Source organism: Euprymna scolopes, chromosome 2, assembly GCF_053919585.1.
Source record: "Euprymna scolopes isolate OS-2025 chromosome 2, ASM5391958v1, whole genome shotgun sequence".
Taxonomy (NCBI): domain Eukaryota; kingdom Metazoa; phylum Mollusca; class Cephalopoda; order Sepiida; family Sepiolidae; genus Euprymna; species Euprymna scolopes.
Window position 1 is genome coordinate 187,022,629 of NC_136483.1, and position 14,937 is coordinate 187,037,565.

The 14,937-nt window shown below is 33.2% G+C and overlaps 2 protein-coding genes across 6 annotated transcripts in view; one reads left to right on the forward strand and one right to left on the reverse strand.

Moving 5' to 3' along the window:
- Positions 1-961, forward strand: part of LOC145299599 (uncharacterized) — a 73,197-nt gene extending 72,236 nt beyond the window's left edge. For 3 of the 4 annotated variants that reach the window (XM_080144420.1, XM_080144421.1, XM_080144418.1), the window contains one exon: positions 1-290. This exon is cut by the window's left edge and continues 199 nt beyond it. Coding sequence is in view for 1 of the 4 variants with exons in the window: in XM_080144419.1 (XP_080000545.1) it covers positions 708-779 (72 nt within the window). In the remaining 3 variants the exon portion in view is untranslated. Of the gene's footprint in view, positions 291-707 lie in introns of those variants that run through there. The other variant, XM_080144419.1, reaches the window with a different exon arrangement.
- A 2,248-nt stretch (positions 962-3,209) lies between these two features.
- The window catches only part of LOC145299645 (ferrochelatase, mitochondrial-like), a 60,087-nt gene continuing 48,359 nt past the window's right edge, over positions 3,210-14,937 (reverse strand). For both annotated transcript variants that reach the window (XM_080144423.1, XM_080144422.1), the window contains exons 9-11: positions 10,553-10,717; positions 5,142-5,198; positions 3,210-3,467 (exon numbers count right to left, since the gene is read on the reverse strand). In XM_080144423.1, the coding sequence (XP_080000549.1) occupies positions 3,273-3,467; positions 5,142-5,198; positions 10,553-10,717 (417 nt within the window). In that variant the 3' untranslated portion in view covers positions 3,210-3,272. The remainder of the gene's footprint in view (positions 3,468-5,141; positions 5,199-10,552; positions 10,718-14,937) is intronic.

Genomic DNA, 14,937 nt, shown 5'->3' on the forward strand with positions numbered 1-14,937 from the left:
TTATGTACTTTATTTTTTTATTTATTTATTTTTTTTTTTAACTATACTCGAATATGTGTATTAAGTCTGGTGCAGAATGTTGCTTTATATCAGAGTGTGTAAAATGTCATTGGCTTTCTGATATGATGAGACTAGATGGGCTTTATCCTTCTTTTCATCTACTGCATATACATATTGCAATTTTTATAAATCATCTATTTAACTACCGATGCAAAATATTCAAGATCCCAACTAAAAATAAAGTATGCAGTAAAATTAACATCCATTCTTAATTGGGAAATCATTCTACAAAAAAAAAAAAAAAAAAAAAAAAAAAAAAAGCCATATTGGTTGCAGAATTATTGCCCTTGGATCCTTCTGGCAGCGTTATAAAATTCACGTTTTCACTAAAACTCTGCAATCATGGTTTGATTAGCTTTGTAGGCTTTAACAAACCCTGACAAGCATCATTTCTGAGAAATAACATTTACTCCCAGAATATTTAAATAAGTGCATTACTTATCAATTGCAATCCCAAATATGTAACAACCCAATTATTTTTTCAGATGTTTAATCAATAAATTATACTTCCAAAATTCAACTAAATAATAAAACATTGGTTACTTTTATTCAATTTATTTTTCTAAAATAAATTTAAAAAAAAAAAATCTACAATGAAAAAAAATTTTTTTGTTGTTTTTTAAATAAACCTATTCTCTTTTTCTCAGGTTAAAATCACTCGAGGTTGTGGTTGTAGAAGAGACCAACCAAGAATGCCAACAAATGTTCAACCAGTCTAACGAAAAAGAGATATTAAAATTAATTTTAACTTAATATTTCCTTTTTCTTTGTCTTTTTGAGAGGTAAATTAGTTCTTATTGCATTAAACTTTTGTTCAATAATTTCATATGCTTTGGCTTATAAGGCAATGCCACATAAAATGTTTGTTTCAAGCTGTTTTTTTTTTTTTTTTTTTTTTTTTTTTTTAAATCAAAGGATGGCCTAATTTTTCTGCCTTATGCACCCCCCTTCATTAGTTCCTTAAATGATTACAATATGGATTTGATAGCATGGACAGAATACCAGGAAAGATGGTGTTAAAAAAAAAAAAAAAATACAGAAAAATCTTTCTAGTATACTTATCACATAACAAAGGTCCTATTCTAAAAATCGTAAATTGATCAAGTAGTTTTGAATTAATAAAATCAAATTTTATAAAGAAGCAAGGAGACCTGGAGATGTTACAGAATTGCAATTTTACCATTGATCTTTGTACATAAATTGTATGAATCACGTTAGTGTATGTATAAGTTGCAACATTTTTGTTTTTCTTTGTATCCAATTTATATTAAAATGATACTCAACCACTGTTTTTTATCTATTGATTTATGAACATATCTTATCAAACTTGATTAGAAATTCATATTAGAATTTGTGGCACTTAATGTACATACATTAGGTTGGTACAAAAATGTTGTCTCCCCCCCCCCCCCAGATATATATATATAATTATTGCACCAACCTAATCTATAAAAGCGAACATGTCTGTGTATATTTCCCTACGCAATAACTCTGTATATCGAATTTCGAGTTTGTAGACTAAAAATTGACAGAGTACTGAGATTTGGGAACATCGATGTGATTGGTTTTCAGCCAGAAATTTGGCGATTAAAGGCTCAAAGCTCAACAATTTGACCTTTTGAGAACTCTACCAAACTCCTCCGACAATTTTCGGTCTAAACACTTGAAATTTTAGATATAGGTTCCTTGGACATGGATCTAACTTAATAACTTGATTTGAGCCCAAAACAATAAATTTTAAGGGGTCATAATAAGGGTTAAAGTTAAAAAAAATTGACCGCCCTTTTTTTTTCTCTTTTTTTTTTCTCAACATACACCTCCAAATACCCAGGCAATGTCGGACAACCATGCTAGTATATACATAAAGAGAGAAATCTTTATGATATATGTACCTGTCATGGAACAAAAAATGCCATATTCTAAAAATTACAAATTTATCCAGTATTTTTTTTTTGTTTTTTTTTTAATAGCAAATCATAACCACTACAAGGCTGATTTTGATCTTGGTAGTTCAAATTGTGCTGTCTACATTCATTTATTAAATATGGCATATCAAGACAACATTCTCATTTTTTCAGAAAATTTGATTTCCTTAATTAAAAAATAATCAATTTACGTGATTTTGAGAATATGACCTTTTTATTTCATGACATGTACATACGATTTTTCTTTATTTTCTTAATTAGGTTGAAATGTGGACTTGCACAGAATGTTTTTGTTTTTTTTTTACACTAATTGATATTAAATAATGAATTAATTATAAGCAAAATCAGCCGACATAATTAAAACAAGGACGTGTTGCATAATGGATAACATACTAAGTAAAATTCGTTTGTAACTTAGACTCTTCTGGAGGTTCAATCATCAGGTTCCATTTCAAATTCCATGCTGATTCATAAATTTCAACAAAACCTAAAGAAAGTCAGAGGTTACATTGGTAGTAACATGAGAATACCTAATAATCCAAATACTTAATTACAGCACTTTTTTTTTTAAAAAAAGGAGTATTGGTTTCAAAGAAATTATAGCAAAATAACTGGACGGCACAAGTAATCCCTACCAAAAATAAAATAAAGGTCTCCAAATTTTTTTTTTTTTTTTTTTTTTTTTTTTTTTAATTTCCCTTGTGCTGAATCTGCTCCAGATTTCTATTTATTTTTTTTTTTGAGAACAGATAATGACTTTTAAACATGTTCTCATCTACTAACCAATTGCCTCCAAAACCCACAATCTTCAGCCTAAATGTTCATTTGGTTCATGTGTATCCATTTATAAATGTTGCCTATCTTTTGTCTCTTGGTTGGATTTGCCTTTATTATGGCTTAAATGCTTATTTTGTGCAGCCCAACATTGGAACATTTCGCTTTAATCTTACCTACTTTAACATTTTTATATAAAAAGTGGGTAGCATCGGTTCCGCCTCAGGATAGCATCCTTCCAGGAATTACTTCCTCCTTCATAGGCGGCGACAGGGTTAAACCCCTTCAATTCTTATCCGTTTTCACCTGATGTGAATCAGTCAACAGAGACTTTTCATGCATTAGAAACCAGCATTTAAACATTACACATTATTTTTCTTCTTCAAAGCCGATTTTACATAGCCACCATTTTTCAAAAAAACAATGAAGGAAAATAAATCAACTCTTGTGGCCAACTATAAACGTTTTTATCTAAAGAATAAAGGCATAGAGTGATGGGAGATAAGGTTTCGATTAATTAGTACGTTGGTCTAGTTGTTGTTCTTGTTCAGGTTCGTCTTTAAATGAATCAAGGAGTGGCTGTTGATTGCTGAAAAACTCCCTCATCTTTTGACAATGGATATTGATACAACCAGGACATTGGAGGGTGAGTTGGGACGACACACAACGATCCATTCGTAAATGATTATACACAATATCAGCAAGGGCCTGAAAATAAACACAAGAATTTCATTAACCATAGTAAAACCAGCAACCTCTTAGTTTCGTAAACATGTTTCTAAAGAACTTACAATTGGTTGATGGATTAAATTAAAAATATAATCACAATAAGTTAAAAATTATACTCCCTAGGGTTCCCTAATAATTTATCTTTATAATTCGTGTAAACTTATTTCCAATTCGATCCAAAAATTTGAAATCTTAGAGTGCAGAGTTACTCCCCTTTTTTTCCTGCTAAAATATGGCAACTTTAACACCTGACAAAGGTTAGCGGTTACATCAACTGAAACATTGTGCAGATAACACTCAAGATGAGAACAATTGTTTGTTTACATTATTTAAATTAATCATTCATACCTCATCTCAAAAATTCAGAAATGTAACAAGAATTTCATAATAAAATTTATTATTGTATGTCACAATAAAAAAAAATAAAAAACTTGATGAGAATAAAGTGTTTATGATAATCAAATAATCTATTTTTCAAGTTAGATGAATACACATTTGGATGTACATTATCACCTTTCACCTTCATTTAAAATAAGTTTGTTTTTTGTTTTGTTTTTTTACTCTTTTTCATCCCTAACAAGGCATATTGCGACTGGGAACATAAGGGGTTACTATTTGGGATTGTGTTTAACTGGGAACTATAGGGAGTTGAGCAGTGAGATATCTGTTCACATTACATTTTAAACTTAAGTTAGTACAGTCAGAGAAGCCAGGAACAGGGAGGGAATTCTAAAGTTTAGCCACCCAAGATTATCCAATTGTTAAATACGAAATGCAATAAAAAAAAAAATTTAAAAAAACAAACATTGCTGATTTGCAGGTATGAAAAAAAACTTTACCCATTTTAAAATGAATTATTCCAAAATCATAAATAAAATTTATTTTAGAGATGATGATTGATTATTTAGTTCATTGAGACTACTTTTTGCATCTTGAGTGTTAGTCTCACAACATTTTGGCTGACCTTCAAGTGTATACTGTCGATATCAGGAATCTGCACAGAATTTTGAACAGAGCCTTTTAATTCACAATGTTAGCATGCTCTTGTTCTGTCATTGAGTAGTAGTCTTAAGTAATTCACAATTGTATACTTAATGTCGTCTGCACTGAAGATTTAATCTTCATCCTCTAAAAGAGTAGCACATAGAACTGAATTTTACCTATTTCGATATGCCTGAAAAAGGTCAGAGGTTACATCAGCCGAAACACTGTGCAAATAACACTGATGATGAGAACAGTAATCAAAAAATCCATATGTTCAATAATATTGGATAACTACTTATTAAGGCCAGAAGCCACTCAGGAATAAGAATTAATAGATCGGAATGATTATTTAAAAAAAAAAAAAAAAATGAACACTATGGAAGTACTAAAAATGATGACTGGTATGAACTGTCTGATTATTTGCTATGGCATTTAGGGCAAAAAATTGTTCATATTTGATTTCAAGATGATCAAGTTTTTACCTGCATGGAAGCAGTACTGCAGTATTGTTCTACAAGCAGGAAGTCATTGCAAAGAAGTTCTGTCCATGAAAATTACATTGAATAAAATAATATTAAATTGAAAGCCATTTTAAATGGTCACATATAAATGTTAAAATACACACATAGAAAAGATTGTATAAAAGTTATGAAGAGAAAGAACACTTACCTCAACAAAGATGGGACTGTCATTTAAAGACGCTGCACGATGGAGATTACCACCAACCTTGGAAAAAAAAAAAAAAAAATGAAAACAAATCAGTATTTAAAAAAATGATTAAATAAAGCATACAAAAATAAATCATGTCTATATAAGTGATAAAATTATGACAGTTTCTTTAGATAGATAACCTTTCTCCCTTCCTTTTTTTTTCGCCCAGCCCATTCCTCTATCTGAACATATACACACACAACTCAAGTCTGGTCCTGGATATGACCTTAAACTATCTCCGATGGTGAGGTCTTAGCTTGCGGGCTTTGGGGAGTGTGGAGCCACCCTTTAATTGCCATTGCTCCCAGGTCCACTCTGACCTGGAGTGGTAGTACCTGTTAGGGTCCCAACTATGGGTTAAATAGAAACAGACTTGAAAAAAAAAATATATATTCTATTAAAAGATTTTTCTTTTAAATCACTGGATTTGGCATTAAATAACCTGACAAGAGCTGACATGCCATAAAACAACCAACCAACAACTCATGTCAGTATAAGAGAAATAACTTTGAAAAATCTCAGTTACTTCCCTTGAGTTACGAGGCGCGTGCAATAAGTAATGCCCCTGACCCACTTCCAGTTGTCTGATCTTACTGAAATTTTGCATGTGCAATGATTTATATATCTACGGGTTATGTAGCAAATTACAGCTCTGAACTAATTGTGGTTTCTGTTTTATAGGTGTTTGAACTAGGTCAGGTGTGAAATAGAGCCTGTTGAATGTTGAGCAGTGATCCAGTTTTTGTATTTGAAAGGACGCACACCACAGGAAACTTTTGATGAAATGAAAGAAACTTATGGTGATAATGCCCCATCATATGACCTTGTAAAACGCTGGCAGCATGAATTCAAACATGGCTGGAAATCTGTGGAAACAGCTCCCAGACCTGGTCGCCCCCCCCCTTCTGCCATTGATGAGGCATCTGTCCGTCAAGTTGAGGTTGCCATTTTGGAAGATCAGCGCATTACTATTCGCCAAATAGCCCAAGATGTCAAGCTATCATTCATGACCATTTGCATATGCATAAGGTGTCTGCCAGATGGATTCCCAGGTTGCTCACACCATTTCAGAACACGTCCAGTGCTCGAGGATGAATTTGGAGATGTGCCAAGAAGATGAGTCAAAGTTTTTCAAAAGACTGATTACACACGATGAAACCTGGGTCCATCACTATGATCCAGAGACCAAAGCTCAGTCAATGCAGTGGAAGCACTTGGACTCACCACCTCAAAAGAAGGCAAGGGTGCAGCCCTCCACTGGCAAGGACATGCTCACAGTCTTCTGGGACCAGAACAGAGTAGTGATGACAGATTTCCTGGCAAAGGGTACCACAATTACAGGAGCCTATTCTGCTTCACTTTTGAGGAAATTAAGGGAAGCTATCAAAATCAAGAGGCGGGGCAAGATCAGCAAAGGTACCCTCCTCCTGCAGGACAATGCTCCGATCCACAACTCGCATGTCGCCAGATCAGAAGCACAGGCGTGTGATTATGAAATCCTCCCTACTCTCCTGACCTTGCACCCTCTGACTTTCACCTCTTCCCAACCATAAAGTTGTTTTTGAAAGGAAAGCGTTTCCCAGATGATGCAGCCTTGATTTCTGAAGTCACGTCGTGGTTGGAGGACCAACCTGGGGTGTTCTACAAAAACGATCTCCAGAACTGCATCAAATGATGGGAGAAATGCATAACTCTGGGTGGTTCCTCTGTAGAGAAACACTAATAACTGTGCCAAGTTTCGTTGCTCTACTGCTATGGGAAGTGGGCCAGGGGCATTACTTATTGCACGCCCCTCGTAGTAGCTGGAGAAACAAACTACATAACATTAAAAAATGTGTATACATCGTGATAAGATTAAATAGTATAAATGACCATTTAATCCTCAAATTATGAATATTTTCTATAAATTTTAAATGTTATACATTCAAGGTTATGCGGCCAGCTTTGCCCTGTCGTAAAATATATTTGAATATGATATTTTAATTTATCCAGTTCAAAAGTAAAAAGAAAAAAAATAGTATTTGGGTGCCATCAGCTAGAATTGAAACCGAAAGCAAAACTGTAGCATTCAAAGCTGGTGATGTTACCACTATACCAACATGACACGCATATGAACTGATTAAAAAATAAACTAAGATGAATGTACAAAATGTAGAAAGATTTTTTTTTTCAATTTGAACCCATTCAAAACTATTTTAACCAATTAAAGACCTACAAAAATCTAATTATTTGAAGCCCCAGCACTTTTAGAAGAGATAGTTTAGTTTGAAAAAGTTTGAAAAAAAAAAAAAGACAGACAGATATAGTGAGTTTTATATATTAGATTAATGGGTCACCAATTATCAAGATCCAGAGAAGAGGGAACACTCCAGGTTAATGAGATAGTCAGTTACACAACGATAGCCATCAGAATCTAGGCTTATCCATCAGTGATAAACTGCTTTCATTCAAAGTTCCATAATAGGTCACCAATTATCAAGGCACAGGGGTGGAGGGAGAGGACACTCCAGGATAAAGGTTACACAATGATGGCAACTACAGGAAGACTAGAAACCATCGGTGGGATGGGTAGAAAGAACAATTCATCAAGTATTTGTTTACATTAGACTTTATAACTTTAAAATAGACTATAATGCAACCAGTTGAGAAATAGTTTTATGTAATATTGCTTCATAAATGAGATGTTCTAGGAAAGAAACTTTATTAGAAATTTAGTTTGTTTTTTTTCGTAAAAAGAGAGAGAAAGAAATGCTACGCTGTGGTTATAGTTAGACTTGTTTTTGCTGTGAATGTCTTACAGGTAGTGGTGGTGGGGGTTGTTCAGTCAAGAATTTTGTTTTGTTCTTTTGTTCTACAGAGGTTGAATCTCTAAACTCTAGGTGGAATTTAATTTAGAACACCTTAGTTAAGTCGATAAAGGCATGGGTTGTGTCCAGTAGGACAACCAAGCTGAGGCCCACAATTTGTCACTTCAGCCAGATATTTTTTATTCTTGCTTTTCTGTAATGATATGAGGATGATGCAGATGTAATTAGTAAAAACAAAATTAGCATCAACATTCAAAACCAATAGTTTGGAGATCTATAGACAACAAGTGAATATCTAGAGCAACAAAATTAACCTGCAACGCAACAGAAAAGACTAAGAAAACCTGATGGAGAAATGAACTCAACAGCAAACTGACGCCTATGGGCAGATGCTTTTCAAACTGATATGCTATTACATAGGTTGCACACAAATGTATCTCAATTATGTACCAGTTATCTGCCCTTGCTGTTATTTCTGATTTGTCTAACAGGTGGCGTTTTCTACTTCCTTTACCCAACTTCCATTCTTTATCTCTCTCTTGTTCATTCGAATCGTGGACGTGAAAACACGTTTTTCCATACACCTCAACAGGGCATTTTCCTTTTCAAGGTAAGAAAGAATACACGTGTATGCCATAACGAACTCTCACATACACAATGAATATTCAACGCATACTTTAATAAACCCTTGTGATCACATACAAACACCAGACATGCGTATGCACAATGAACAATACGTGCAACCAACACTTTCAAATTTCATATAACTTTACGTAGACATGCATGTATACACAACTCACTGTATTGTTCATAACTCTTGTGTAAATAAATATTCCTTGTATATATGTAACTCTTCCTTTTGATGTCTTCTTTAAATGTACCCAGTAAACTTGCTCTTTATTGTTGATTGTTTTTGGAACACACAAAATGCATACTTCAACAAGTGGCGACGCAATATCCTCTACATAATATTGAACATCCTGCAAGCTTACATGGATGAAAGGAAACCAGGGAGGAGTTCTTTCTCTAGTAGTGATCAAAAACCCTGATGACAATTAATTACTAGTTATACCTATCTGGTGTTGCCTGTGAGTTTTACTTTTTTGTTTTATTCAAGAGGGTGGACCTATAAATTCACCCTTGTCTACACTTTTCTCAATAACTACGCCTTGGAATTTTTTAAAATTTTGCACAAACATTAAACATGATAGGAGTAAAAAAAAGTAACAGAATAGATTTTTCGGGAAAAGTCAGGTTGTCATCCTGGGGATGCCTTTCTAGTTAAAATGGCTAAAATTGACACTTTTGTGCTTATTAAAAAAAAAAAAAAAAAAAAAATTTATGCCTTGGATTTTTATAAAACTTTCTGAAAATTTGTAACTAACTGATTTCTATATAATTTTGTTTGTCTATACTTCACGATAACTTTTGGGTGTGCTCCAGGGGCTCTTTTAGGGCTAATAAAAACACTCCATTTTTGGGACTATTTTACCATATTTGTCCAAAATTTACTGTATATGTCTATTTAGCAGTTTTGCATTGTGCTGAACTCAAATTTAAATATGTTAACGCCTTGTGGACTTTTGGGGCTAAATGAGAGGGGGGGGGGCAAATGATGGACTTAGTCATTTCTTTTTCTGCATGGTGCAGAACTCAAATTTACATATATTAAGACCTAAAGCTGCACCGTTTGTTCATTTTCACCAGGATTTGACATCCCTTGGGGACTTTTGTGGCTAAAGGTAGGAGGGGGGGGGCAATGCTGAACTTAGTCATTTTTTTTTATGCCTTGTTCACAGTGCACCATGCATGCTTCACTTATTTTAATTGAATCGCATTTTTTACATAGAATTCTAAAAGTTAAATTCATGTGTATAGTTTGGTTATAAAATTGTTTAAACTATAACTAAATTTTTTCAAAAGTTACTTTTTAAATCTTTATAAAATTATTGGCTGTAAATAGAAAATCCTCGTTTTATTAAGAGATTGAAACTTTAAAAGCTAACAGTTTTAAAGCTGGAAATGACTTTTTATTCAAAAGTTTAAAGGCTTCTAATTCTTATCAATTTTTTTTTTTAAGTGTCAGAAAGAAATTAATGCAGTTCTTTTTCAATTATTAACAAAAGATTAAAATGGCTGACTTGTTTACAAAGAAACCGAAATGCATTATAGTAGATTTAGTTTTGGAATTTTTTTTTGTTTCAATTTGATTTATATTACATTAAACATTTGATTTTAAAATTCAATTAAATTTTTTTTAATTTACTGTTAACATGTAAGTAGATGCAAGAACACATAAAATGTGTTGTACAATTTTATTAATTTAGAGATGTAAAGACAGAAGAAAGTAAGAAACTTCCGGAAAAAGACAGAAGGGAGTAAGGAGGCTCCGAAAAAAGGCAAAAGGGAGTAAGGAGGCTCCGAAAAAAGACAGAAGGGAGTAAGGAGGCTCCGGAAAATCGCAGAAGGGAGTAAGGAGGCTCCGGAAAATCGCAGAAGGGAGTAAGGAGGATCCAGAGAATGATGGAACAGTCAAAAGAGGAAAAATGGATTCCACCTTACCTCAGCTCCTAACTCTTCAATATATTCTAGATCCATTTCATATAAAGTTTCTATGTGGTCACTTGTGAACGCTACAGGCACGAGCAATAAATTCTTTTTTCCTCGTGTAACAAAGCCTCGAATGGCAGCATCTGTTTGTGGAGCAAGCCACTGCAGTGGACCAACCTGAATGCAAATAGAAGTGAAGCAAAAAGTTAATAGAACAAATTCAAAATCTACAGAGCAGTCATAAGTTATCACAATACAAGAAGCAACAGTGTTGACAAGGAGGATAAAAATCTATTTTTTTAAGTAAATCTTTATTGATTTACTTAACTTCTATACAGCGATCTAATGTGTGTAACTGTGTTCCATAATATACTATTTCAAGGTAAGACCTCTTTTTCAAATGATAAAGTGGTTAAAATCTTCTGGAACTCTTCTGATCTTAAGTACTGTTTTCCTTTGCATTACTGCAATAAATATCACAGTGACCTCACAGCAAATATTTAAAGCAATTTAAATTATGAAACAATCCTTGTTTAATTCATTTATTTGATGTATATAACATTAATTCAAATAAGTTATTATTATATTAATTTATTCAAATGTTAATGATCCACACTACTATAAATCATTCTCGGACCTTTCCCAATCAAGAACAGCATGAAGCAAGGTTGCATCTTGGCGTCTACGCTCTTTGGCATCTTCTCCTTGCTCCTGCGGTATGCATCCTATGAGTCAGACGATGGCATCTTTCTCCACACTAGAAGCAATGGAAACCTATTTAACCTCACCAGTATTAGAATAAAGACAAAGTTGCACAGTGCTTATTAGAAAGATGCTCTTCACAGATCTTGTTGCTCACTCTGAGGAAAGTCTTCAACAATTCATCTCCTGCTTTGCAAACAGGGTACACTCTCACCATCAGCCTGAAGAAAACCAACATTATGGGGCAAGATGTACACACCAGCCCTATAATCACTCTGACCATACCCTGGAAGTGTTAGATAAATCCACGTACCTCAGCTCCATCATCTCCAGCAACTTGTCTCTGGACGCTGTTTTCCAGATAAAATATTTAATGGTGTGCAAAATAAGGAGGGGGGGGGGGTAATAACGTATCAATTTTGTAGAGAATTATTTCCCTTGTGACAGTGAAATATTTTGAAAAGTTTTAACAGTCAAGTAAAATTTAAAGTCATTTATATTTCATTGATTTTCTAAAACATCATTTCAGTCTCAGACAGTAAATATGTCTCTACACTAGAAACACGCAATTAAATTCAATTTGCTTCCAATCAAGGATTTTTTGTTAAACAGAATTAGCCAATCTGGATTCATAGAATTTTCAGTATTAATTAATGTTATTTAGAAAGGACTCTTTCTTTTTCTTTTTTTCAGAAAACTAAGATTTTTTTAGTTCACTTTATTACCCCTTCCTTTTATTTCAATGTATCTTAGTTGAAACTTTGTGCCAAGCAACCAGGATCACCAGAGCCTTTAAAAGATGAAGCTTAGGTCAGAAGAGAGTTGTCAGGTCACCTTGACGCTATTATCAAAGCCAAAAACAGGTTCATTAAGTTAAATTGACAAAACATGTAAAAGTTAAACTAAACCATCTATAAATATAAAAGCGAAAGTGTATGTATGTATGTGTGTATGTGTGTATGTTCGCTTTTTCTGTATGTCTACAAAAGGCTTTTTTCAGAGAAGCGGTCGGTCGCCTAACAACTTTTTAAAACTTTTTTTATCACATGTAAATCGTAATATCTTAGAGTTAACAACGGAGCCCGCCTGTCTATTTAATTTGCTCGACTTCGGGAAGATAAATATTCAACATTTGTCGCTCGCCGCAAGTGGATTAGTCTTTTTCCTATAATAAAAACGACACTAATTTTGGCGGTATTTTCCGTCTGTCGTCGGAAATGTCCGAAAGCAATCAGCTTTGATCAATGTGGAAATATTTTCCATATATCAAACAATTGCTATTCAATTTGGACAAGGGGAGCTGTTTCCCCCTACCCCCAACATCTTGGAGAAAAAAAAAAAAAAAAAAAAAAAGCGTTCCGTACTAAATGATACCCTGTAGTCAAAAGTTGACCTCATTAAGTCATTAAAACGTGCACCTGCTAATTTAAGTAATTAAATAAATTCAAACGGGTTTCCGTTAGCATCTTGTGGTGGTGCAATGGTTAACGTCGCACTTTCTTTTTTCACACTTTAATTTCCAACTTTGCCTCAAGGGTTCGGGTTCGATCCACATTCTTACCTACCAAAACATTTTTTTTATTTTAATCCCCACCCCCCGGATTTTTGATTTACCCAAAACCATACACACCTCCAAACACCCAGGCAACGCCGGGTACCCCTCGCTAGTGTGTAATAAATAAATCTCCAAAACTTATTTTTTCCTCAAGAATAATTTTGCAGACAAATATTGTCTGAACACTGTATAAAAATATATATATATGCATACACATACACACGGCATCATCACGTTGACACACCAGTTAAGCAATGTTCAGCCTGACTAGTATCAGATGGGTAACCATTTGGGAATTCTAGGCATGGTATGTGCTCTTCGCTTATATCGGCATGGTTTCCAATTGCCTGAACCTCCACTTACCACTGGTGTTTAACAATGCCGACTCATGAGAGGTGTGGTTGGAGATTACGCAACTCTTGCCACAAAAATTTCATGCGCAGGCACCCTAACAGTGGGTATCCATAGTCAGTCAAAACTGAAGGAAGCTATCATATATATGATATGACAATGTTGACCCGATGAATCATCATGCTTTTAACAATACTAGCGCTATATCAACATTTAATAAAAGAACACAGCTGTCCCCCCCCCTTCAATCATAGAAAAATCCTCGTCGACAACAAAAATTATACAACGTGAAAATAATCTTAAAAAATTAAAACTTCTTGAAGCGTCATACATTATAACTTATCACCCTACTATAAATAATATTACATTCAAGAAAAGCAGCAATGTGTTAAAATGTCTTGAATGGCCCATAATGGACGGACTTTGCTAATAGTGCCCAGTGCTGAGTTTAATAATCTAATCTTTAATCGACTTCTATTTTAATCGATTTCTCATCGACTTTATATATTTTAATTTACCATCAGCTAACGCAGTTTAATGTATATTTTACTTTTCACTTTTTAATTTCCGTTTTCGCTCCTTCTCAATTTTACTTCCCCAACACCTGAAGAGGATTCGTGGACGAATCAAAAGCGCTCGTGACAGTAACAATTATGGAACCTTCATTAATATTTTCGATTTTGATATAAAAAAGAGGTGCTTGTACCGTTTAATCAAGGCATTAAAAACTGAAAATATTGAGAAAAAAAAAAAAAAAAAGGTTATATTGTATGTATCCGTTTTGGACTGAAGATCTCTGAAAAAAAATTTCATTTGATCGAGTAGTTTTTTGTTTTTTTTACAGTGGAAAAACACGTTTTTATGAGAGCGCGTTGATGTCAGCCATTATGGAAATTTTTAACATGCCAAGACTCCCTCCCCATCTTTATTACTAGCTTTTATTCCTAAAAATCGAACCTTTTGCTTGGTATCATAAATTGTTTTTTTGCTGTAAAAAAAAAAAAAAAAAAAAAAAAAATACTTGATGAAATTAAGTGAAATTTTTAGTTGGAGAACTTTGTTCCATAACGGATGTGTACAATATAACCTTTTTTCGATATTTTCATTTTTTAATGTCTTGATTAAACTGCATAAGTACCAAAAAAGATTATATGGAAAATCGAAAAAATAAAAAAAAGACTCATACAGCAAAGTATCGAGGTTGCATTTAATGTTTGCTTGAAATATATATATATATATATATATATTTATATATATATATATAGTAATTTATAAAATATATATGGCGATTAAGCCACTCTAGGATTCTTCAGGCTTATCATAAGCCTGAAGAGTCCTAGAGTGGATGAAACGCCGAATATTCAGTGTAGCTTAATCGCCATATATTTTTTATAAATTACTAACTAGCTCTACCTACGTATTGAGCAGTTTTGAAGTAAATACTTAAAGTTTACGCATAAATCTATACTTTCATATATTAATTTTATGTGAGTAAATTAAGTAGTTTATATATATATATATATATATAACTACTTAATTTACTCACATAAAATTATAACATGACATAAAATATATATATATACATATATATATATATATATATATATATTGTTGCAATATTTTTGATACAATGAGAAGGGCATGATCACTGAAAATTGAAAAGTTCTATTTATAGGCACTGGCGCTAGGAACTGACGAATCAAACGGAGCCACATTTTGCTAGCAACCAATCAGAAACCAGAGTTGCTCCATAAAAGTATTGAATCTTTAGCATTCCAACATATAATCT